This window comes from Phaenicophaeus curvirostris, chromosome 3 (genome assembly GCF_032191515.1).
Source record: "Phaenicophaeus curvirostris isolate KB17595 chromosome 3, BPBGC_Pcur_1.0, whole genome shotgun sequence".
In the NCBI taxonomy this organism is placed as follows: Eukaryota; Metazoa; Chordata; class Aves; order Cuculiformes; family Cuculidae; genus Phaenicophaeus; species Phaenicophaeus curvirostris.
Genome location: NC_091394.1, coordinates 97,000,056 through 97,026,739, shown reverse-complemented (window position 1 = coordinate 97,026,739; position 26,684 = coordinate 97,000,056). Strand labels below are relative to the sequence as shown.

General features: G+C 46.1%; 1 protein-coding gene across 12 annotated transcripts in view; it reads right to left on the bottom strand.

Annotated features, from left to right (window-relative positions):
• ADGRB1 (adhesion G protein-coupled receptor B1) overlaps positions 1-26,684 on the bottom strand; it is a 316,254-nt gene that overhangs the window by 121,779 nt on the left and 167,791 nt on the right. For all 12 annotated transcript variants that reach the window (XM_069854743.1, XM_069854742.1, XM_069854741.1 and 9 more), the window contains 5 exons: positions 24,865-24,973; positions 23,828-23,971; positions 20,476-20,551; positions 14,939-15,041; positions 13,299-13,342 (listed from right to left, as the gene is read on the bottom strand). In XM_069854743.1, the coding sequence (XP_069710844.1) occupies positions 13,299-13,342; positions 14,939-15,041; positions 20,476-20,551; positions 23,828-23,971; positions 24,865-24,973 (476 nt within the window). The remainder of the gene's footprint in view (positions 1-13,298; positions 13,343-14,938; positions 15,042-20,475; positions 20,552-23,827; positions 23,972-24,864; positions 24,974-26,684) is intronic.

The window sequence follows — 26,684 nt, the reverse complement described above, 5'->3', positions numbered from 1 at the left end:
CAGCCTCAGATTAAGGCTGAAAAAATTCACATGGATATTGCTGATCCCTGGGCCAAATTCTGTGGAGTGCCCTTGGAGCTGTGAGGAGACTCGTTGAGGTTTAAAGGCTGCTCAGCATTCCTTAAGATTTGACATACGAGCTAAAATGACCATTAAATAAGTAATGTGCACTGCTAAAAAAAGAGTAGTGTCCTTTCTTCTGGATCCTTGCCTCCTCTGGGCTCCTGTTCTCCCAGTACAGGACATCGCTAACTTTTATTCAGAGCCACCAGTACAGCCCTAAGAGAGGACATGGGATCTGAGTTGTGGCTCAGCTCTGCTCCTCCTTGGTGACAATGGTTAAATCACTCCCTCAGTTTCTCATTCCCCACTGGCAAATGACAAGTTAGGTTTTTTAGGACAGCGCATAACTCATCAATGCAATTATGACCCTTTCTGGCTTAGCCCCCTCGTATAGCTGGTGATAGATTAGATACATCACTAAAAGCCAAAGGGAACAGATGTACTTACCATCCACTCCGCTGCCTGCACTTCCTTTCCCATCAGAAAGAAAGGCTGTCCTCAAACCTGCAGAATTCATCCCCCTATGATCTAGGCTTTAGCTGAGTCAGGCTTAGGACCACTCTGCCAGGCACTTGGCTCTGGAGAGGGTGAATTTGTTCCCTGAATCTCCATTAGAGACAGGCAGCAACCCCTATGCCTGACTTACCATTCCACCAACACTGCACATGTACATTAAGCCACCTTGAGATGTAGCTCTGGTCTAAAGCAGAGGGCAACTCAGGGAGATTAATAAATGTCTTCCAAAGAGTCATTACTGTAATTGAATCAAAGTATTTGCAAAGCCCTGGAAAGAGCCTTGACAAGTCTGAAAATCATTATAGTTCATGTAATGGGACTTTCTGGCCTTGCTGTGTCAGTTATTTTTCTTTCTGCAGCTCCTGACTGAGGGTTAATGTCGATCCAAATACATCCAATGGTCAAAGGAAAGAGGATTTGTCCTCTCCAGAAGGAAAGTTCTGACCATTACCTTCATGAGGGCTCGGAATTGCGTGTCCTGAGTCTCCTTGCCCCTTCTCATCCCACTGAGGCAGCAGGTTGGCTGCAAGACACCAGTTCTCCCTGCAATGGGAGAAGCTGCCATGGTCTGGATTGAACCTGCTGTCAGAGCTGGCTGGATTCTAATCCACTCTCTCACGTGGCTGATAGGCTGCTGTTAGCCCAGGGAGACACTGGGATGGGTGGGCTGGTGCCCTGCACCCTCAGCTCTCAGCAATTGCCCTCAGCCTCCCTACTCCCATTCCGCTTCATGAAGACTAAAATTCATGTTGCGGTACTTGCTCACGCGACCGAGGCTTGATGGGCAAAGCTGACATGATGTAAGCTCATCTCGCATGGATGACCAATTCAATCATAAAGCTTCCATTTAGATAATCACTTCTCAGTAATAAATAATAATACTTATTTTTCCTACTCACTATCACTTCATGGAGCTCCTTGCTCCTACATTTCATGACATTTAGAAGAGCTGTCTGATGTTATTTGCACAGTAGACTCAGGGAAAACTGAGGCACAAAGCTTACATTGATTTGTCCAGACACACAGAAAGTTCATCATTAGATGAGAGCTGTATCCCAGGCACTGTGTCCTCTTTTTGCTGGTATGTTTTAGCAGAACATTTCATCTCGAGCAGTCAGGTGAAAATGAAAACAAGTCCTTTTCTGCTCTTTAAAAATAGGGGAAAACTTTCTCCATCCTTTTTCACTGTGTGTCAGTTCTCAGCACTCTTCTCCCACATCCATCAGTCCTACGCACCCTTGAGCAATGGCATGGACTCATAAACCTGTCTCTGCACCCTGACCATTTCCCATGGGCACTCATCACATGAGTGAATGCTCTGCGAGGTATCTGGGACTGGAAGAATCACAGAATCACAGAATAACCAGGTTGGAAGAGACCCACCGGATCATCGAGTCCAACCGTTCCTATCAAACACTAAACCATATCCCTCAGCACCTCGTCCACCCGTGCCTTAAACACCTCCAGGGAAGGTGAATCAACCACCTCCCTGGGCAGCCTGTTCCAGTGCCCAGTGACCCTTTCTGTAAAGAATTTTTTCCTAACGTCTAGCCTAAATCTCCCCTGGCAGAGCTTGAGGCCATTCCCTCTTGTCCTGTCCCCTGTCACTTGGGAGAAGAGGCCAGCACCCTCCTCTCTACAACCTCCTTTCAGGTAGTTGTAGAGAGCAATGAGGTCACCCCTCAGCCTCCTCTTCTCCAGGCTAAACAACCCCAGCTCTCTCAGCCGCTCCTCATAAGGCCTGTTCTCCAGCCCTTTCACCAGCTTTGTTGCTCTTCTCTGGACTCTCTCCAGAGCCTCAACATCCTTCTTATGGTGAGGGGCCCAGAACTGAACACAGTATTCGAGGAGCGGTCTCACCAGTGCCGAGTACAGAGGGAGGATAACCTCCCTGGACCTGCTGGTCACACCGTTTCTGATACAAGCCAAGATGCCATTGGCCTTCTTGGCCACCTGGGCACACTGCTGGCTCATATTCAGTCGGCTGTCAACCAACACCCCCAGGTCCCTCTCCTCCAGGCAGCTTTCTAGACAGACTTCTCCCAGTCTGTAGCACTGCACAGGGTTGTTGTGCCCCAAGTGCAGGACCCGGCATTTGGCCTTGTTAAACCTCATGCCATTGGACTCAGCCCAGCGGTCCAGCCTGTTCAGATCCCTTTGCAGAGCCTCCCGACCCTCCAGCAGATCGACACTTCCACCCAGCTTAGTGTCGTCCGCAAACTTGCTAAGGGTACACTCGATGCCTTCATCCAGATCATTGATGAAGACATTGAACAGGGCTGGACCCAGCACTGAGCCCTGGGGAACCCCACTTGTCACTGGCCTCCAGCTGGATTTCACACCATTTACCAGCACTCTCTGGGCCCGGCCATCCAACCAGTTTTCCACCCAAAACAATATTGCCCCCCAGTTAGGATCATCACTGAGGGACAATCCATTGCTTTGTCTACAGAATACATGGTAGTGCCTTTTTAAGGTGGATTCACAAAGCAGAAAAGGAATAATGTTAAAATACCAACTCAGGAGGATTTTCTTTAGCCCAGTTGATAAAGAACAAGCTGTTACATGGTTGTTAAGAGATTTTGAGAAATACTGAGCCCCCCAAATTTTAGCAATCTGAAATTTATGTGCTGTGTTGTGTTTCTGGTTTGTGTGCCAGTGCAGTTTGTGGATTATTTAAAATATGAGGTATTTCATAGAATCATAGAATGGTTTGGTTTGGAAGGGACTTTAAAGATCATTCAGTTCCAATGCCCCTGCCATAGTCAGGGACACCTTCCTCTGGATCAGGTTTCTCAAAGCCTCATCCAATCTGGCCTTGAACACCCCTAGGGAGGAGGCATCCACAACTTCTCTGGGCAGCCTTGGCCAGGGTCTCACCACCCTCATAGTAAAAAACTTCTTCATAATCTCTCATCTAAATATACACTCTTTCAGCTTAAAACCATTCCTCCTTTTCCTATCTCTGTCCTCCCTGATAAGGAACACCTCACCAGCTATCCTCTATCCCCCTTTAAGCTCTAAAGGCTGCTATAAGGTAACCTTGTAGCCTTCTCTCCTCTGGTCTGAACAATCCCAACTCTCTCAGTTGGTGCTCCAGCCCACTGATCATCTTCATGACCATTTCAACAAGTTCTTCTGAATTTGCCACAGTCTTGCAAGAAAGTTGAGCAAGGAAGCCTTACAGGGAAACTTTCTTACGTTCTTAACAGAGACACAGAGGACATAACCTGCTTGAACATCTACCTAGTGCTGATGATTTGTGCTTTAGACAGCCCTGGCCCTTTGATACTTCTGGTCAAGACACATCTTCAACACACCATGCACAGGCTGCTCTGCAGCCTCCAGCTTCCAGCAAAGCCAAACAACCCTCCAGAGGATACACACCTGATAACCTCAGGGCAGTGAAAGGATCTGTAAGTTTAGAGACAGAACCATTTGGATCTGGATCCAGACAGGCTTTCTTGTGCTCATAAAGGCAGAATAAAATCCGTACATAGAGGTACAGCAACTCTACTCTGAATTTTACATGTAAAAGTTGCTGAGCATCCCATAGTGCAGGTCTTTGTTTGCCTTTCCTCCATGAGTTTAAGCTGCCTTAAAGTAGCTTCAAAGCTGCACGCTGTTGGCTATTGAATCACTGGAGTTAGAGTGCACAAAGAATGAGCTTCAGGTTTACCCAGCCTCCTTTTTTTCCCCTTAATTAAAGGCCTCGAGCTGTGAATCAGAGCTCTCCACCAGCATATACAGACATCTGTACTATTTTATTACATTCTCAGTACATGCAAGGTATCACACATCAAGCACCAAATGAAATGCAGCAGAAACCCGCCAAGGGAGTGGGCTTGGAGTCCCTTCATGCAATCTGGGAAGTCAAGATGGACTTCCACCATGTGAAAGCCCTCAGCAGCCTAGCATTTCTATGGCAGATGGCCACAGAAGGGCACATGGCTGTTAAACTTACCCCCTCCCGTCTGCAAAGGGAATGCAAATAAAGGGCATTGTGGCTTCAGAGCTGTAAATAAAGAGAGCAGACAGGGATGCAGGCAAACATGCAACCCCAGCATGGCTTGCATAGCATGCTGTGCAGAGGTTTGTGGGTGCACGAGCCCCTGCACACAGACACACACGCTTTATAGCTCCTGCACGCATTTAAACATACCTTGTGCCCATGTAGCTGCATGCATGCACATATACCTGGAAACTCATTGCACAAATGAAGGATGGCTTCTGTTAACAACCTTATCCTAGTAGTTGTGTACATTTGTACACCTGCACATACCTGTACCTTTGCGCTGCCTGTGCACAAACACAGATGTACAAATCCTGCATTGTACTTGCAGGTACCTGTCCATTGTGTGCTTACATTCACACTGACACCACCGACATCCTGCAGCCTGATTGTGCACAGAAACAGGCTCACATGTGTCCGTACTCCCACTCAGACACCAGTACTCATTTGTTCCCACACATTTACTCTTTTCTATTGTTGCACGTCTTGCACATGTACCTTTATATGAACACATAATACAGGCATGTGTGGCTCTCAGCACACACTCAGCACTGAACTGAGGTTAGGAATCAAACCACTGAACCCAAAGCCTCTTCCCAACGGAAGGATCATTCAGGTCTCAGTGTCTAGTTTCTTCCAGTTCTGCAAAGGGAACTAATTTATTCTATCTATATTCCTGAGCACTTTACTAGGGAAGCAAGGGAAAAGCTGGATTCAGAGCCTCTGAGACCGCTCTCCTCTCCCTCTTTCCCTTCTGTCAAAAGCCATTAAACCATGCTCTGTTGGCAGGCAGCAGAAGCCCTGTATTGTGCTGCTCAGCTTCTGCATCCTGTGCTGTGAAAGGCACCAGAGAATGAGCCAGCTCCAGCTTTTCCAGTCCCGCAGACAATGCTGACTGCTGGGCAGCAACTCAGCAAAGGCCAAAGAAGTGTCTCCTGAATGAGGATGGGCACAGCCCTGTGGTCTGCTGGTACCTTGTGCCTGCTACTTTGCCTTAACAAAAAAAAGGCAAGACCACCTCTTTCCTGCAAGACCTGAGAGTCCCGGTGACAAAATGTTTCTGGGAAAAGGTCGCCTCGGTGTAAGGCAGATGCCTGGAAGCAGTTCTGATTGGTATTTCAGCAGCCCCAGTTGCAGGGAATTTTAATCCTCAGACTCTAAAGGTGTGACTGGGTCTCACTGAATTAGCCCTATTTTGTCTATTCTTGTTCAGGGCTAAAAAAAAGCTCTCGGGATCATAATTCAATCTGCCTGGTTGCACATTGCAAGTGCAGTCAGACAGGCTGAATTAGGGGGTACTTTTAACTGGGTTTAACACAGGGGAACTAATAGAAATATTCAGATTAATCTCCCTACCTGCCCCTGCATAGACATGCTTTGCAAGCACAATGCTGCCTTCTTTCACAGACACTCCTTGAATACCTGCCCAGGAGCACTCAGGAAAGGCAGCATTTGCAGCTGGAACTAAAACTGCAGATGTTAGTTAAGGGCAATGGAGCTGGAAAAAGGGTAGTGGGAAAGCCCAGCACAGACACCCTGCATGGGATCACATGAAGGACACGTTCCTGGCAATGTTCCTCCACAGCTGGCTGGAGTGTTGCAGTAGAAAAAGTATAATAAATAATGTCATGCATAGGTTCAAGACGGATAGAAGTGTGCTGATTTCTTGTGGAGCGTTGGGGTTGTAACAGAGTTTTCTCCTTATCTGTATCTAGGGGGACTCATCCATCTTTGTCAGCACAGACAAGCTGTGTTATGGCTTGATCCACAGCTCTGGCAGGGCCAGTACTGCGCTAGCTGATGGAAAGAAGAAAAGGGAAGCTGCTTCCAGACTCTAGAATTTCTTCCTTCAAAAGATAGGCAATGGGAGATGGATCAACTGGTGTGATGAACAAAATACGTCCATAGGATGCTATAGATATGACAGCTCCTCTGTGACACTTTTCTGGTGGTTAGTACAAAAAGAAATGGACCTAATGTAAATGTCCTCTAAAGGAAACCGGGGCATAACCACCAAGACTGAAACTGTACTGCAGTCCTAGAAAGTCCCAGAAAGCACAGAAAAGGAGATTTGCTGCTTTTCTCTCTATCTAGTGCATCAGAGGCTTTCAAAATGTAGGGTGAAGCCCATGGAGCCCAAAGAGCAGTGTCCTGCTCCTCACGTTGCCTTGCACCATGCATTCCTGTAATCATGTAGGACATGCAGTCAGGAATTCAGACAGCTTGGGACTCTGCAGATTAGATGCTGGACATTCTGTCCTGAAAAGAGAGATTTCAGATAAAGCAGCTGCACTGTAAGACTCAGAGGATGGTGGGACCACAAACAGCCCAGAGAGCTCAATGGGAAAACTATCACAGAATCACAGAATGTCCTAAGTCAGAAGGAACCTGCAAGGATCATCAAGTCCAACTGTCCCTGCATAAGACAACCCCAACATTCACATCATGTATCTGAGGATGCTGTCCAAATGCTTCTTAAATATTGTCAGGCTTGATGCCATGACTGCTTCTGTGGGGAGCTGTTCCAGTGCTCTCTGACTCTCTCAGTGAAGAAGCTTTCCCTAATATCCAGTCTAACCCTCCCCTGGCATATCTTCCTTGCATTCCCTCAGGTCCTATCATTGGTCACCAGAGAGAAGAGATCAGCATCTGCTCTTCCTCCTTCCTTTGTGAGGAAGCAGTAAACTGTGATGAGGTCACCCCTCAGTCTCCTCTTCTCTAGGCTGAATAGATGAAGTGTCTTCAGCTGCTCCTCATACAGCTTCCCCTCTAAACCCTTCACCAGCTTTGTGGCCCTCTTCTGGACATTCTCCATAGCTTTATAGCCTTTTTGTACCGTGGTGCCCAAAACTGCACCCAATAACCAAGGTGGGGCCACAACAAGTGTGGAGCAGAGCAGGACAATCACCTCCCTTGATCACCTAGCAAGGTCACGCTCAATGCACCCCAGGACATGGTTGGCCCTCATGGCTGCCAGGTATGTTGGCCCATGTTCAGTTATGGTAACTGGCAGACAATACCCCCTTCTAGGATGGTGACCCCATGTAAAAAGTGAGTATCTATCTTCTTGGTAGATACCTTTTATGTACTGGTACCTGGTAATAAGGTCTCCTGTAAGCCTTCTTCTCTCAAGGCTGAACAACAGCAGCTCTCTCAGCCTTACTCCGTATGGTAGATTTCCTAGTCCTCTAATCCTCTTAGTGGCCCCTCTACAACCTGTGTCTTTTTTATACAGCAAGGATGAAAACTGAAGGCAGTACTCTGGGTGTGGTCTGACAGTGCTGATCATTTCATCTGATCCCATACTGAAAGAACACCAAAATCCAACTTTAGAGTCCGAGTACACAGAATCACCAGCTCTCTGTAACACTAACCAGTCCCTCACCTTCTGCTGCCGCTATGAAGCAATGTTGTCGCTGTTAACAGCAAATTTTGGCAACTATCTCCCTGCTTCCCTTGCCACATGTCATCCCTGTTGTGCACTAGGGCAAAGCAGGCAAGAAATAAAAATCTGCTGATGCACAAGAACATGAAAGCTCATAAGATGACTGCATCCATCAACCATCTCGATCCTGTCCCAACAGGAGAAAGAGGGAGCAAGAGACCAGATCTTGCCTGGGTTTTATCTTCAGCAGGGCTATCCAGCTAGTAATTACTCCAGACGAATACCCTTGGAGGAGAGCCAGAGAATCCCAAATCATTCTCCGATTTCAACTTTCAATTTACCCAGCCAGTGCTAAGCACATTAATCATGCTTGCAGCACCAAACACAACAGAAATTAGTCCCTGATCTTCTCCCCTCTTATTTTATGACATGAGGAGTTGGGGGCAAGAGGAAGAGAAAAGAGATGGAGAGGTGCCACCCACGAACCTAACAGTCACTCAAAGGGGCTGGAATTAATAAATCAGAAAACCATTATTAATATTACAAGCTTAAATACCTATCTAAATGCAAATGAATGAACACTTGGGGGTTCTTCATCATCATCTTTTTTTTTTTTAAGTGCTCTATTCAACATCTCTCTCTTGGAGGAAGCACATGCCCACATGGTAATTGTCTGCTCTAATTGCAATTTTACAGTTCAATTCCTCAAGGTCCATGGATTTTAAGTGGTCTTTTAAGGTCTGTGGCATGTTTTTTTTTTATGGAATTGAAAGCTCAGGTGTCTGTAATAACAGGCAGGAGCTCTCGTGAAGATTATTTGAATGTCCTGCCTGTGTTCCTGTTAAGTCACATTGATTGCAAGGGGCTAAATCCAGAGGCTGATCCACTAGAATCAGGTGGAATTTGGATCCCTACAATTTGCAGCCTCAGACAGATGACTGTGAACAAAGGGTAGGTCCTCCTGGCTGGTCAGGATTGGAGCAGGACTATGGAAAACATGCAAGAGTAAGCTTAAAGGACTGCAGTGTCTCCTGAGTAAGCAACACCATGGCAGGTTGGCTTGGGCTGTACAGGGGATATGTTAGGGAACAGTTCTGTTTAATATGACCAGTGTTGTTTAATATCTTCATAAAGGATATAGAGAGTGAAATTGAGTGCACCCTCAGCAAGTCTGCAGATGACACTAAGCTGAGAGGTACAGTTGCAACACCAGGACAATGGGATGTCATCCAGAGGCACCTGGACAAGCTGCAGAAGTGGGCCTGTGAGAATCTCATGAGGTTCAACAAGGCCAAGTGCAAGGTCCTACACCTGGGTCTGGGCAGTTCTCGGTTTCAATACAGGATGGGGGATGATGTGATTCAGAGCAGCCCCAAGAAGAAGGACTTGGGGGTGCTGATTGATGAGAAGCTCAACTTGAGCTAGCAATGTGCACTCACAACCTTGAAGGTCAACCATATCCTGGGCTGCATCAAAAGAAACATGGTCAGCAGGTCGAGGAAAGTGATTCTGCCCCTCTGTTCCTCTCTTGTGAGATCTCATCTGGAGTAGTGTGTCCTTCTCTGGAATCCTCAACATGGGAAGGATATGGAGCTGTTGGAATGGGTCCAGAGGAGGGCTACAAGGATGATCTGAGGGCCGGAGCACCTTCCATAAGAGGACAGGCTGAGAGAGTTAGGCTTACTCAGCCTGGAGAAGAGAAGGCTCCAAGGAGACATTACAGTGACCTTCCAGTACCTGAAAGGGGCTGACAAGAAAGCTGGGGAGGGACTATTCAGAAAGGCTTGTGGTGATAGGACTAGGGGGAATGGCTATAAACTGGAGAGGGGCAGATTTAGTCTAGACAAAAGAAGTAATTTCTTCACGATGAGAGTGGTGAAGCAGTGGAACAAGTTTCCCAGGGAAGTTGTGGATGCGCCATGCCTGGAAGTGTTCAAGGCCAGGTTGGATGGGGCCTTGCACAGCCTGATCTACTGGGATTTGTCCCTGCCCCTAGCAGAGGAGTTGGAACTAGATGATCTTTAAGGTCCCTTCCAACCCAAACTATTCTATGATTCTATGATTCTGTGATTCTATGATTCTGTGATTCTGTGATTCTATGACATAACAGACAAAGCAATTAAGTTGTAAAGACATCGTATTGGTCAGAGCTGGGAAATGGGATGTCCTGAGATTCACCCACTTGCACAACCTTTTATGAGATTGATCAGTGGGAAAATTTGAATTTTAAGACAGGGTGGCAGGAAGGAAAAGGTGGGAGCAAAGAGAGGAACCCACATAAATCACAGAATCACAGAATCACAGAATAACCAGGTTGGAAGAGACCCACCGGATCACCGAGTCCAACCGTTCCTACCAAACACTAAACCATATCCAAATGTGGCTGAACTTCAAGGTTTCCTGGCTTAGAGTCACCAGTCGTGATCTCTGCCATGTACCTGGCAAAGAGGTCCAGGGTGTAACCTAAAGATCCTTGCTCAAAACAGGAAACAGTTGTTCAAAACTGTGAAGTAAATTCCTTCAGAATTCCAGAGCACTCTTCAAGTTTGAGGTGAGCATTCAGGCTTGGAGAACAGGGTTTGCATAATTTGCCTTTCACTAGACTTTCCCAGGAGGAAGCAGTGGTAGCAAATGGGCTTTCAAATGCTGTGCAAACAGCTTTGCAGCTCTTGTTGCCAGAGCTCACCGGATCGGATCTAGTTTTGGAACATCCCCTAGCAAAATCTGCTGACATCAGCATTTTGGACCTTTTTAACCACTTCAGACTGCAAATGTTGGTTGAAAACACTTGCAGACGTGCACACACACACCAACACACACCCAAAGCAAAGTCTTAGTGGCAACATTTGTGCAACCAATCTGCTGAGTTTTAGAAACCATCCTTGACAACTGAATGACAGCATCTGTGCCAAGAAAACGTCTGCTCAACTCCTAGCTACAAACCCATCCTTGGATGCCATGGAGTTGCAAGGATTAAAGGCAGAAAGCATTCCTAACACCCCACACTTTCAGAGAGACGAGAGGCAGCTGAACAAGCTGCCAAGCCTTGGGAGTAAGTATATGGAGCAGCCAGACCTCCCAGGACAAGGCAAAAATGGTGACGCTGAAATGGACACTGTTTTGTCTCCAGATCAGAAAAGGAATTCAAGCTTCTCAAGGCATGTTCAGCACTGGTCAGCCCTTCATCTTTCTCTCACCAGGAACCTTTCAGCACCAGCTCACATATGTACCCAACCCGAATGCCACCACTCTCCCTCAGATCCAAGAGTGTGCAAACTGGATTTTGCTCTTTTCTTGCTCATGCTACCATTAATTGAATCCAGCTCTGAGCATAAAAGGGAAACATCTCCATCCTTCTGGACATAATCCTCTCTCCAAGCCAAGAACAACAAGATGGTGTGCAGACTAAAAGCAACATTGGTTCCAACTTCTGCCTTTACTTGCCAAAAAATTGATTTCTACACAAGTGCTTTAATCCCATTCCAGCATGGAGCGACAACAAATTTAGCAGAATAGGACAGATCCCATCCAAGCTTCCTGCTGAGTCTGCCCACCTATACAGAACCATCTGCTCTGGGCTGACCTACAGACTCAGTCTTCTCTCTGGCACATAGGTAATATAATAAAATCCCATTTTACCAATTTCTTGAAGGTTCACTTACATGCTGCCATGTGAGGTCAGCATAGCACAAAAGGGGCTCCTACATCCCAATGGCCTTCTAATGTTGAAGCAATTTTCACCACAACCCAGAGGCACCAGTTCTGCCCTGGTCTATAAGACGGGCGTGATTTCACAAGCAGGGAGTCCCTCTGGGTTTTTCAGCTTTGCTTTAGATCCCCTCATACATGCCATATTAATCATAGACCAACAAGAAAGGAAAGCTGACTGCAAATATGTTACCCATCTATGTGTGTATGTGCTACTTAATGGAGCAGAAAAAGAGAATAATAGAATCATTTTTCAAACACTGCAGGTAGTAATAATAAATATTAATAATAAATGCAGAGGTATGTGCCAAATACATGAGATCTCAAGGAGAGAAACTGATTGTAAGCAGGAAAGAAGTCAGGTTGGTCCTCCAACTGAGATACAAAAGTCAATGGAGTAAAAACACTACTAAATCAAACATTTTGTATCCTTGTCAAACTCACTCAGGATTTAAGACCACAGTTTCAGAGCATACTTTATTTATTTCTTATTAAGGTGCACACTCTCTGACAATTACTTCTTATGCGGGCTTAATGGTCCTGCCTCTTAGTGGTAACTTTGAATTTTGTTTTTCCCTGCTGACCACAATCACATCACTCAACACCTTCTAATCAGCACCAGACATTGCAGGAATCCTAGCAGAAATCTTTTCACTATTACAGCAGCACAACACCTAGTTCAGCACTGCAGGCTCTATTTGCAACAGTGGGCTCTGATTTTGCATTATTCTCCTTACCGTGAGCAATTTGGGACAAGAACTGAGGAGGTATAATCACTACTATGTTAAGCTCAATTTAGGGCAGTCGTTGAATGACTCCATCGTCATAGAATCATAGAATAATTTGGGTAGGAAGGGATTTCAAAGATCATCCAGTTCCAACCCTCCTGCCACGGGCAGGAACACCTCCCACTGGATCAGGTTGCTCAAAGCCCCATCCAGCCTGGCCTTGAACACCTCTAAGGATGGAGCATCCATGACTTCTCTGGGCAACCTGTGCCAGGGTCTCACTACCCTCACAATAAAAAGTTCTTTCTAATATCTCATCTAAATCTCGCTTCTTTCAGCTTAAAACCATTACCCCTTTTCCTACCACTACACACCCTGACAAAGAGCCCTCCTCATCTTTCCATACACTCCTCATGCAGGAAAATCCAAAACTAGAAGAGTCAAAATAAGAGGCCACGTTTGCAAAATGAGGGTGAGGTACAGAACATCAAAAAAAAAAAAAGCAAACACTTCTCGCTCAGAGCAAAAGTACACATGAACATCCCTGCTTGGACACTGAGAGTTGTTTCCCTGGCACAGGAACACAACAGTCCTGGCACACAGGACCCTTCACAGGCTACATTGGCAACATCTTATTGCAGATACTCAAATATAAGACTTGGTTCAAATGGCGCTAAAATAAAACACAGTAAGAAGGGATGCATCTGTGTAAAGGAAGGAGCAGTCTCCACCAAGGAGGACTTTATCAGCCAGGAAAGCCGACTTGACACTAAGTACAGAAAGACAGTAGCTGTGACAAACTTCCACATCACTGCTAAATTTGTAATGATTTCACCCCAAGAAGCAAATGGACCTGTCAGAGTAAAGAGAAATCCACAGAACTTACCCATCAGTCTCATCCCACAGGATGCAAGTCTGGTTGGTGGTTCCCTGCCAGAAGAGAAGAAAGGGAAAAATGAAGAAAATCAGCACTGTGCTGTTTTGAGGACATTTGGAGCATCTACAATGAAATATGCAGGTCCTCTAGAACAACTTCCACTATGCTAAGCATGGTGAGTCTCTCATACTCAAGATAAGCAATCACAGATCTGAGCCCTTGGTTTAACTTCTTTCACCCTTGTCTTGAAAGGCATGAATATGATGGGCCTCAGTTTGTTGTGCACCGACACAACTACAGGATTTTACTCTGCATCTTTCCTGACACAGCCTACTGTTGCTTCTCTTTTTTCCTCCTGACACACAGAATCCTTTTGCTGCTTCCTTCTGGAACGTGGACCAAATACAGGATATGCTTTGGTGGGACACCGTACTCAGAAGAGCCCCAGACCTGCAGGAGGTAGCCAGAGTGTTTAAAGTCCCCGGAAGAGATTCACCACTGACTCCAGCTACAGCTATCTTAGACCACTTTGGAAAAATCCTTCCTGGAAAGTTCAAAGCAGAGACAGAATGGATCTCATATTCATGTTGCAAAGCCTCATGAGAACATCTGAAGCCCACAACAAGAACAAGCCTCAGGGTGTGTAAATGTCCATTACACGTATCTGCTTAGGTTTGAGCAGGGGAACCTGGAGGGAATCTTCAACTGCCTTTTAAAGCACTGATCACAGCAGTAATATGCATGTTTCCAGGAGTATCTGAGGATCGTAAAGAATATTGCAAGCATTAATTGAAACAGCCTTTCCCTTCCCTCTCTCCCTCCTCAAGGCAGATCACTGTTACAAACCAGTTTTTAAGGTAAAGCATGCACAGTTCTCCCATGATCATTCCCACAATGAAATAGTGTGACTTCAGGACAGTTATGCCCACGTTCCCTATGGAAGAAGTGCTGTTAGCCTCCTCCTGCATTAACATTATCGGAGCAAGGAGCACAAAGCTGGAGAACAGGCCTTATGAGGAACGGCTGAGAGAGCTGGGGTTGTTTAGCCTGGAGAAGAGGAGGCTGAGGGGAGACTTCATTGCTCTCTACAACTACCTGAAAGGAGGTTGTAGAGAGGAGGGTGCTGGCCTCTTCTCCTAAGTGACAGGGGACAGGACAAGAGGAAATGGCCTCAAGCTCCGCCAGGGGAGGTTTAGGCTGGACATTAGGAAAAAATTTTTCACAGAAAGGGTCATTGGTCACTGGAACAGGCTGCCCAGGGAGGTGGTTGATTCACCTTCCCTGGAGGTGTTTAAGGCATGGGTGGACGAGGTGCTAAGGGGCATGGTTTAGTGTTTGATAAGAATGGTTGGACTCGATGATCCAAGAGGTCTCTTCCAACCTGGTTATTCTATGATTCTATGATCTGCCCCATACAAGGTTTGCAAATCTGCTCAGCAGTGAGCAACAAAAGAACACCAACACCAGCCCAATCTCAGCCCAATCAAGTCAAGTGTCTCAGCAGCCCGCGTTAAGGGAGATGAAGGGTCCTGCATTGGCAAAAAAACCTCAAAAGCCCAACAAAACTAGCTTTTCCATTGCGCTCACGCATTCCCTCTCTGCAGAATCAAACACGGGCAGGATGGGGCAGACTCCCAGGAAAGACTTACGTTGTATAGGTGGGAGAATTCAATTTCCAAGGGGGTGAGGAGAGACCGGGGAAATGGCTTCACAGTCACAGAGATGACTTTGGAGTTTAGAACAGTGCCGTTCCTGGGGAAAGGAAAAAAAAAAAAGAGGAAGGAGATGTATCCCACTGCATTCACCACTGGTGATACAAGGTTTAGCGTACACAGTGCAGGAGTTGACCTCCTTACTTTAAAATACAATTGAGGACATTTGGTGCTGCTGAACCTCATCCTCTGCCCTTTGATCTCCCTTCACAGACTCTTGACTTTTATTCCTCCAAGTATCAAACTATTTTATGAACCACACAGGCCCCTAAAGCTATTGGACTGTATCTATCCCAATAATAAAATGTTCCTGGACCCCTTTTATGGCCCTGACATGTGGAAAAAAGGTCATCTCAAGTCCTTTCAAAAAAACTCCTCCTGCTTTCTCTCTCTAAATCTGGATTAATCTGCAAAGTAAGCATGCAGGAAGTGTTCAGCAAGGACATGGTGGCCTTTAACAGTGTAACAATGGGGCGGCACATGATGCTGTCTAGTTCACTACCAGAGGCACTGGTGTGTATCTCCACCTTCTGAGGTTCAAAACAAATGGAAAGAGCCCAAACCTTTCATGTGTATGCCTAAATGTCTGTGCCCAGACAAATTCTCTAAGAAAGTGGGCAGCCCCAAGAGATTTGACTTGACAGGAGAGACAATAAGGGAGGAGATATCTCCCATACCTGTACTCCTACTCCCTGGAAAGCCAAACCCTTTGTAGGCAATTTGGTGGGCACTGGTTATCTAAATACACAGGGATTCCTGGTGTTTCTATAGCAGGAAAAGATTTGGGTGTTTAAATAAGCAAAAGTTGTTTAAATAAACAAATGTTCCAACCGTCAGTTAAAAACACAGCCCTAAGTTTACCATGAAGGAATTGATATATAATTGAGTGGTAGCCCAGCATCAATGTGCTCCCAGCCTTTTCTGCATCCATAGCCAGTGGAAATCTTCCCCCATTCAAATCTTCAACAGATTTACAGGCATGGGCAAAAAATTTCACCTTTCTTTCTGGGTCTTATTTTCCTTTTATAAAATAATTACATGGAAAATATTTGCATTTCCTTAATAGCAAAAATCTCCAAAACAACAAAAAAACCAACTTGGAATCATCCACAGACATGTAAGCCAGTGTTCAGAAAGCATTCCATCAGCATCAGGGGGCACAACGTTGTTTTAGCAGGTTAAAGAGAAAAACAGAATAATATTTCCCTAAAATAAAGAAAGAAGGAAAAGAAACAATAAACCACAATTATTAGTCTACAAAAGAGGGGTTAAGGGGAAAGCCAATGGGAGTAAATATCAACTCAAAGCATTGAAATGCAGACAGTTGTAGATAAGCTAAAACCAGGAGCTGCTGAAAGGTCAGCATCGATGCATGTCTTCATTAGTAGCTGGGTCTGTAAGGGTCAGTAGTGTTAAATTCTAGCTGACACAGAAACATCCTTTTGGAGGGTGTAGATCATGTAAAAGTCCATGCAGTAAACAAAAGCAGGAGAAGCATTTGATCTTTCAGGAGAGCAAGTTCTTAACACACAGATGTTATTTGCATTGCAGACTGTGAAGTCCAAGTGGTCATGGCCTGACCAGAAGTTATAACGGTGCATCCAAGAATTAGGAAACGCATCATAACTTGGAGAGCACAAGTCCTGCATGAAGAGCTACAGGCTCTGGGGAGCAGTTACACAAAATGTACCAGGGGAGATGGACTTCAGTGCAAAGAGTTGTGACATAAAAGGACAGAAGTGGTCCTGTGTGGGAACAAGGAGATGAATTGGTGGATAAGAAACTGGTTGGATGGTTGTATTCAAAGAGTAGTGGTCAATGGCTCAAAGTCCAGATGGAGACCCATGACAAGTGGTGTCCCTCAGGGGTCTGTACTGGGACCGGTGCTGTTTAATATCTTCATCAATGATACTGACAGTGAGATTGAGTGCACCCTCAGCAAGTTTGCAGATGACACCAAGCTGAGTGGTGTAGTTGCCACACCAGAAGGATGTGATGTCATCCAGAGAGACCTGGACAAGTTGGAGAAGTGGGACTCTGAGAACATCATGAGGTTCAACAGGGCCAGGTGCAAAGTCCTGCACCTGGGTCGGTGCAATCCCCAGTTTCAGTACACAATGGGGAATGATGTGGTTGAGAGCTTCCCTGCAGAGAAGGACTTGGGGGTGCTGGTCAATGAGAAGCTCAACATGAGCCGGCAACGTGTGCTAGCAGCCCAGAAGCCCAACCATGTCCTGGGCTGCATCAAAAGAAGCATGGCCAGCAGGTCAAGGGAAGTGATTCTGTCCCTCTATTCCTCTCTTGTGAGACCTCATCTGGAGTCCTGTGTCCTTCTCTGGAATCCTCAACATGGGAAGGATATGGAGCTGTTGGAAAGGGTCCAGAGGAGGGCTACAAGGATGATCTGAGGGCTGGAGCACCTCCCATATGAGGACAGGCTTAGAGAGTTGGTCTTGTTCAGCCTGGAGAAGAGAAGGCTTCAAGGAGATCTTATAGCGACCTTCCAGTACTTGAAAGGAGCCTACAAGAAAGCTGGAGAGAGACTATTTTTAAAGGCTTGTGGTGACAGGACAAAGGGGAATGGCTATAAACTGGAAAGGGGCAGATTTAGACTAGACATAGGGTAGAATTTCTTCACCATGAGAGTCATGAGACACTGGAATATGTTGCCAAGGGAAGCTGTGGCTGCCCCATCCCTGAAGGTGTTTAAGGCCAGGTTGGATTGGGGCTTGGGTAACCTGATCTGGTGGGATGACCCCGCCCATGGCACAGGGTAGGGGTGGCACGGGGAGTGGTGTTGGAACTAGATGATCTTTAAGGTCCCTTCCAACCCAAACTATTATATGATTTTATGATTCTATGAAACCATCATCTGTGATGGATGAGAAGACCAGTATGAGCCAACAATGTGTGCTTGCATCCTAGAAAGCCAACTATATCCAGGACTGCAAGTGTGACCAGCCTGTCAAGGGAGGTAATTCCCCCCATCTACTCTGCTCTTGTGAGACCTCACCTGGAGTGCTGCGTTCTGTTCTGGAGTCGTCAGCACAGGAAGAACATGAAGCTGTTGGAGTGAGTCCAGAGGAGGCCACAATTATGATCCCAGGGCTGGAGCACCTCCCCTGTGAGGACAGGCTGAGACAGTTGAGGTTTCTCAGCCTGGAGAAGAGAAGGCTCCAGGGAGACCTTAAAGGAGCCTTCCAGCACTTAAAGGGGGCTTACAGGAAAGCTGGGGAGGAGCTCTTTATGAGGGAGTGTAGAGATTGGATGAGGGGTAATGGTTTTAAGCTGAAAGAGGAGAGTTTAGATGAGATAATCTTTCTGCACCCCTCCTTGTTGGGATGCCACTGTACTGTTGGGTTCAGTTCCACTTTAAGGTGGGGAAATAGTGGAAGTGGAGAGAGTTCAAAGAAGAGACACAAAATTGATCCAGGTGCTAGGAAACCAGAGAAAATATTTTCTGCCTGATAGTTTGTTGCTTGTGGGGTATTTTTCAGTCGCCCACCTAAAGGCCCAGTGCCTGGAAGTGAAAGTCAGACAAATTCAACCTTAATCTACGAAACAATCTCCCAGCAGAGAAGTTAATTAAGCATCCGAGCAGCTTGCGGGAGGAGGTGAGGGACTCAGCATCACGAGGAATCTTTTCAAGAAGAGGATGAGTTGTCTTTTTTAAAAACATGTTGCAACTGAGCTTCTGGGAAGAATGCAAAACACATCAAGGCTTGGCTTGGACAGAAGGTCAGATGAGCTCAGAGGGTTCCTGCATGGCTGTAAAGAGTGTGCTAACAGCTGTGAACATGCTGTTTTGAACACAGGGCTGTCAGGTGCCAGGTTGTTGACTCTCCAACTGCTGCACACATCCTCTGCAGCACAGCCCAGCCGGCACCAAGCACCGCTCACCTCCCTGGCTTGAAAAATCAGCCATCATGTGTCTTCCATCTCAGTTGTCACAGCTGCCAAGAACCACAAGGCTCTCTGGATCCGAGGGGACAGAGCAATATGTGGCTCAGATAAGGGACTGCTGCCCAGGGGAGGTAAACTGGGACAATTGGGAACAGCTCGGATGGTGCTGTTTGCGGAGTGAAATCAACATTATTTTTTTGTTAGGGAAAATGACTCTACATTGAGTTAATGCATTCAAACCCAGGATCTGGGTCCATATTGCTCATGTGTACCCAGGAATAGCTGCTCTCCTTTGTAGTCAGAAATATTTTTCCCATAAGCAGTTGCTATACAGCTACATGGTTATTTAAAGACATTCCCGTTCTGCTGTGCTAATTCACACAGCAGTGAAGTAAGAGGTACTGTACTGCTGCATCTTTTACCTCTTTTTTTATCCTTTGAATCTCCACAGGTGATTCAGGACTCTGATTTTTTTTTTTTTTTTAAAGAGGGACTGTCCTTTAATTAAGGAACGTCTTAAATCAGATCTCCCGCGGGAGCACTGTTCCGAGGCTGTGGCTGCTGCAGCTGCTGGTTATCAGAGCTCATTCACTGTTTGGCCAGAGAAAGCTGAAATACCACTGGATCATTTGAGCCAATGATGTTTATTGCCCTTCTGATCTAATTCCCAGTGCTGTAATGGAAGATATTACAGAATACAGTTGGCTAGCTTGCTGATTCCTCTCTGCACTCACTTGGAGTTCTTTTGCCATTGCCAGTGCTAAATCTGTAGGTATTTAAATGATTATCGGTGAGATGCCCTGGTGTTTATGGTAAACGGGCTCACGCTAATCAGTGCAGAACAGATTTAGAAGGTGCCTTAGGATGTTTAATTTACTGCCTCAGTACCAGCCTCAGAAAAAAAGAATGAGATAGCGAGAGAAAAAGGGAAAGGATAAAAGAAAAGGAAAGGGAGTGCTGAACACAAAAGCTTCGGTGCCTGAGGCAGTTTGCAATGGCCAGGAACATGGTAGACATGTGCAGCCAGGCGTGCTGCTACTCTTCTCTCTTCTCCCTGAGACTGTCTTCTGCCATGATGCTCTCAGAGGACTCAGTGTGGCTGGCAGCTTCCCAGTAGCTTGGGAGGATCAAGGCAGCTGAGCATCCCCCATCTGTCAAGCCCCCCCTCCAAAATCCCTTGTGACGAGCAGGGCAGCATGAAAATCCACTCTTGGAAGATGAAGGGTGGAAGGCAGCTGGCAGGCAGGAATGTGGCAATAGAAACAGCACTGTGCTTCCCCTCATATCTGGAGAGCACGGCACTGCATATGGGTTGAGAAAACTTTCCTGCCCTTCCAGCAAGTGATATCTGCAATGCATGAGCCTTTCCCCATCTGAACATGCAGAACCAGATAATGGGGGCCAAAAGGTTTGCACTGCAAGTCAAAGTTTGTCTTGTCACATCCAGTGACTTTGGGTTTTTTGGTTTGTTTTTTTTTTCCCTGGAAAACCAGAACTCTGCAGCCAGAGGGATCAGCAGGAAAGTCTGGTGATTGCCCAGCTGCTCATCCTCCTTAGGCAGCCCTTCTTACCTCTGGAGGGAGAGAATGTTGCCCACATTTCGGTACAGCACAGTCCCCACCACGAAGACAGAGGAGTCATCCGTCTCTGTAGAACACCAAAGGAAAGGGGAAAAGTCAACAGCACTGAGATAATTGGGATGTCAGCTGTCCCCATGGGACACCCAGATGCAGGTTTAGAACTTGCATGGGGACAGCCAATGCCAGTATCACTGTGGTGGGATGCAGTGCCTGCTATCACCACACCACGTCTCCATCAGTTCCAAGGAAGGTTTCAGAGCCTTCGGGATGACTCAGTTCCCCAGGCATCTGCCTTCACACAAGGCTCATTCATCCCAACTGGCCAGCTTGGTTCTCCACCATTCAGAAATCCCTCTGATCCCCCTGACAGCACCTCAGTGGACAAATCTGCAGGGTGAAATGTCTCTTGCAGCCACCCAAAGGCACTTGCTCCTGTCCACAGCTATTGAGCCATCAGAAAGCAGAGCTGCACTAGAACTGACAAGGGCAGCCAAGAAAGGGTGATGTCCCACTGTGCCTGGTCTGAACCCACCACTTGTGCACTGCTTTGGCAGTCTGCAGGGCTCACAGTGCCACATGAACCTCTGAATCATGTGTGCAACCTCTGACCAAGTCACTTGACATTCTATTCGTTGTCCATGGCCTCACGGTGCCCAGTTACAAAAGCCAAGAACTTCCCTGGAAAAAGACAATCAGCAGAGGCAGCCCTGTGGCCACATTTTCAGAGGGAAATGGGTGAGTGAAAACTAATGCTGGGGAAGCACCCTGAGCTGAGGCTTCTCTGTTGCCTTGTACTGAGGTTGAACTTGAAATGCATCTGCTCCGTCAGTGCAGACAACTCTTCATGTCTTCTTCTTTGTCAGATTGGGCTCAAGTGGGATAGCTGGTGAAAACATAACTAGGAGAGACTGACAGACAGACTTGCAAAGCAATTGCATAAGCCTTGCTTCTTTAGGAAAGATGGCACAGCCTTTTGCCCTTTCCCGTGAATCCCTGTGTAAACAAGGATCCTGCTGGTTCCAAAGAGAGTTTTACTTCTTTGTGCTCAGAGGATGCACAGAAGTGATGTGTGCTCCTATGAGACTGTGAGCAAGCAACACTTAAGGCCCACAGGCTGGGTTATCGCAGCACTCTCCCAAGAAGGCAAAGGTTCCTGGTGGTAAAAGAGATGGAGGCCTGTTTCATTTAGTGTGGGGCAGATAATGCATCTGCTCACTGATCCTAGTATACAAAAAAATGAAATCCTTTGATGTGCTACCCAGCAGAAACATCACTGCATTTTGGTCATGTCACATCTCCCCAGCACTGGCACAGCCTGTGTGCCTTGAGGTGCATCACACAACTACATAAAATAGTGTTGTCCCACTGAAATCATCTGCACAAAATCAGCTCCCAGCAGTGACTGGGGGTGTGGTTTGGTCTCACTAAGTTGCCTGTCTGATCACCTTGCCCAGAATAGTTGCCACTATGCCCTGCAGCTGAAGGACAGTGAGGATCAAAACCAATAGAGATGCATCTCCACTGTTAATCCCTGAGTAAACCTTATGAGATACCACCAGCACAGGATACTGAACAAAGCAGAGGCTGTAGAGCCCTGAGCAGGACTCAGGAAACCACGGAGAGGTGAAGACTGAAAGGAAGTTGGTTCTTCAGGGTAGATGTCACTTTTTGTTTCCACAGTGACTGAGGCTCAAAGGCCCTACAGCAGCTCTGTGTAAGCATGCTTCTAGTAAAAATCTGGAAAACGCAATCATGAGGAAGCAAATGAGGACCCTAGGACAGCCCTCAACCCCAGAGCAGGGTAAGTTCCACCTGTGTTTGGTGCCAGCAGTTTGTGTAACAAGTGATTAAAGGTTTTGAAAGATGAAGGCTCAACAGTCTCCTCAAATAAGATGTAATAACCTTCTCAACACGCTCCAACTTCTTCCAGGAAGATAACGTTGTCTCCAATGCACAACAAAATACAAGGAGTGCTGCACGTGACCCTTGCTCTGCCAGTGACTCACTGTTTACCCTTGGGGGTATCACTTAAATGCTCTTGGCCTCAGGTTCCCTGAGTAGAAATGATGGTTTTGTTGTTTCCATCCCCAGTAGGGAAGCCCGTGACAAGAGGTCCTGGTTTGACAAGAAGAGGCCAAAGGTCTTCTGACAGTAACAACTCACACTCTCTGGATTCTGCCCCAAGGAACAGCCTGGTGAAGCAGCCAGCAGCCTGCTCTCTGAAAACCACTAGTGTCATACACGGCATCAGGGCATCTAGAAGGAAAACTCACCATTTCCCAGCAACAGGACAAACTTAGGGTCCTGCTTTTGAAAACTCAGGCCCAATACTGCCAAATGCTAAGGCTCTCCACCAGAAGATGAACACCTTAATTGTATTGGTTCCTGGGACTCGCATCCAGGTAAAGGCTGGATGCTTCAGCAAAACATCCCAGAACCCTGGTTTCCTTTCAGATTTGGCAGTGAGACAAGCTCGGCTGATGCACTCAGTGCTTCCCACGTCCAGACTGTGCCTCACATCCATGCCCTGGTGTGGAGCCAGTGACTTCAGTGATAAATGCCTATGCAATTTCATTTCTGAGGGCAGGAAATTTCACACAACTGCCATAACACCACAATTTAGAAAAGCTTGTCCATGCAGAGCTCCTAGATCCACCGGTTGCTTAGCCTGACATTCTGACCCCCAGCTGCTTACCCTGAGATGGCCCTATCAAGGCTGTATTGAGACTTGGAGGGCATCTACAGCAGTGTTTGTCTACATGGCCATGGTAATAGGTGGCAGAACAATGCCCTTACTGCACTTGCCTTTCTCACGTTGACAAACCATTCTTATACGTTAGCCACAGAGGCAATGACCATTCACTACCCCTAATGGAAACCCAATACACTCAGGGTAGCATGAGAAACTCATTGCAGTACCCAACATGACCTGCAGAAGATTGCAGATTCAGCTCAGCACCCACATGCATCAATGACAGAGTGACCCAGCAAGCAAGGGATGTTTCTATTCCTTCCCAGGTTCAGAAGCCTTGGAAGAAGAAATCATCAGCGCAGTGTTTCACTGACTTCTTGTGTCATGTCCTGCTCTTTTCTAAATATGTTGTTTATTTAAGAAGAAGACATACATCTACATCCAGGCACTAAGCCTGCCTCTGAACTTTTGCAAGTAGTTTAGGTTTGACTCTTGGTCAGACCATATCTGAAAGCCTCATTTGCACTCAGCACTGCTTTTGGTGAGCAAATCCAGTTGAGCTGGAAGGAGATTTTGAATACCAGCCAAATGGAAGGAATCTCTCCTATAAAAAGAAGAAGAAATATTATTTGGGAGTGCTGGGCTGCCTACCTGTCAGTCCTGAAGACAGGATGCTCTTGGAGACAGTAACCTTGTCCTCCGAGTTCTTGGCCCAGTCCACCATGCCCCTCCAGCCTTTCATGGGAAAGGTGATGTCAGTTGCTGCATTAGCAGGCAGTTTGTGAATGCCGAGGACTAAAGGGAAGCAAGAAATAAAGCCAGTAAGCAAAAGCAGCCTCAATAAATTCCCATGTGCTAAAAAAACCCTTGGTGGGAATAGTGGGAAATCAGATAGCAGAACAAGTGAGGCTGGACCTTGATAGGCATAGGAGTGATGCTCTCTGCAGGTAATATCTATGCATGAAGGAAGATGACACTGACTGTTAGGACTCATGCTTCTGTTCATTGAAAAGGACTTGCCTGCGCTAAACCTGGAAGAAGAGAGGTCAGCCTGCTCCTGTCACCAAGAGTGGCCAGTAGCCGCTTCTAAGAAGAAGTGTGAAAAAGAACCGAGCAAGACATATCTTTGTCTGTCCTCCCAGCTTCCGACAGTCAGCAGGGCTTCCTCGACTAGTAGCTATGTCCAGATCATCAGCTTTAACAACCACCAATGGACCTCTCCTTTGTGCATTTTCCTAATCCCGTCAGGAACCCATCTGTACTTTTTGGCTTCTGCAACATCCTCTGGCAACAAGTTCCACACTGTGATTGTGCATACAGCATAAATCAAACACTGCCTGCTGTTTGCGTGCTGCCTGTTCACTTCATTGGCTACTGTGCAGCTCTTGTGTTAAAAAAAAATAAAAGGAAGCAACTATTTCTGCCCAATTTGTCATCTGTTCTCCATTCATGGTTCTATAGATATCTCTCAGATCTCACCATGGACATCTCTTCTTCACAATTAAGTCCTAACTTATTTGGAGAAAAGCCACCCCATATTTATGACCATCGCTTTCCCCAAACCTTTTAATGTTCCACCACGTTATGCCTTCCCTCCTTCCATCCTCACAGCCCAGATTACACATATTGTACAGTAATTACAGTTTTCTGAGGTCTCTACCCAACAAGAGGAGTGCCAATCAACTCACCCAGATTGTCCGTCACTTGGTAGGAATCCCGGAAATCCTTCATGCGAAAGGCAATGACATCAATGAAATCCTCCATGAGCCTAAACAGCTCCTTGGCATTTGGCCCTATCTGCAGAGAGGAGGAGAATATGTAGTAGCACGGATACTAAAGAACACAGCATGAGTTTGTCTGAGGGCAAAGGTATCTGTTCTCACATGCATACTGCAAGTGTACACTGGATATAATAGAAAATTATAGAGCTGTGAAGAATGAGGACTGAAAAATCCTAAAAGAAATCCTGTAAAAATAAAAAGAACAGGGCAAAATATAATCCGGCATTCAGATCTATAAAACTTAGCATGGAGAACAATATCTCAAAGCAAACGACTCCCTGGAGCAGAAGATAATTTATCCATCTCTTTCCTTCTCTAGGATTACCTCTATTACTAACCCCAACTCATCAGCCATGATTTAATGGAGTTCCACTTTCTTTCAAAGTCTATTGCCTAGAGTATTTGGCCCAACCTAGCTGTCAACAAACCAGAAGATTTTGCAATTGCACATCCAGAGATGTTGTGCCAGACAGCGAAGATGTGTTCATGTTGGTATGTTGAAGCTTTGCACCTTGTCAAATTCTAAGAGTCATTCCCAAACCTCAGAATTCCCTGTTACTCAGGTGCTATGATACTTGGCCTGAAAACACATATTTGGGTTCAAGTTGCATTAAGGGAGGTTTAGATTGGATGTTAGGAAGAAATTCTTTACTCCAAGAGTGATGAAGCACTGGAAAATGCTGCCCAGGGAAGTGGTGGAGTCACCATCCCTGGAAGTGTTAAATAAATGTGTAGACATGGCACTTCAGGATATAGATTATTAGACATGGTAGTGTTGGGTTGATGGATGGTTGATGGACAGTTAATTTTGCTATTATGCCACTGAAGCAGCCACATCAAAGGACTCCCATGGTCAAATGTCAAATCTTAGATACCAGATCACATAAACATATCCAGAAAATCATCACGGTCTGGGTTTGTGCTTTTCTGTTTTGTTGGCAGGATCTCACTCTTCGGTAAACAAGTTACTGCTTGTTGGATACACGCTCTCTTGGAGTGTCTTTTGTCTCTTTTGTGTTTTCTGGTGTTTCCTTGATGATAAAGATAATGGCAATAATTCTTCACCTGTATTTTGCCAGGCTGTTAAACAATAACTACTATTCCAGTGACAGACTTCATAAAAGATAATCCATCTGAAATGTGCTGTGCTGACTACCTGTCGTTTCCTCAAAGTACATTTGCCTACAGGGGTTTAACAAATATCACGAAAGGCTGAAGAAAAGCAATTCAGCTGCTTACATCTCTTCTTATCCTTTTCCACCACTTTCACAGCATTTTGGGTTCCTCATCACAATCCACACATCCTGAGGTGGCTGAGCAGAGCTGAAGAGATAGCTGGGGACAAGCAGGACAGGATGGGATGGAAGCAGAAAGAAGGCTGAACTGGAGAGTGTATGGGCAACAAGCACAGGGGTGGCCATGTGTGTGTGTCTCTGTCTATCTGAAAGAAACTTGGTAAGACCAAAACTCTATCAGGATCAGATTAAAAAGATTTTCCAGATCAGCAAGTGTTCATGAAAGGAAGAGAAGTGAGTAAGGAAGCTGTTTTTGACAGTATACTTTCATAATCTATTACCAATTGAAATCACAAGGTCAAACTAACCCCATTCTACATTGGCCGTGGTCTTTCAGGCTTTTATCATATAATTGCCAACACAATCTGCTCAAAGAAACATGGTAGCCCTTCTCTGAATACTATTCTGTGTTGCTTTGGGTTTTATTTTCCT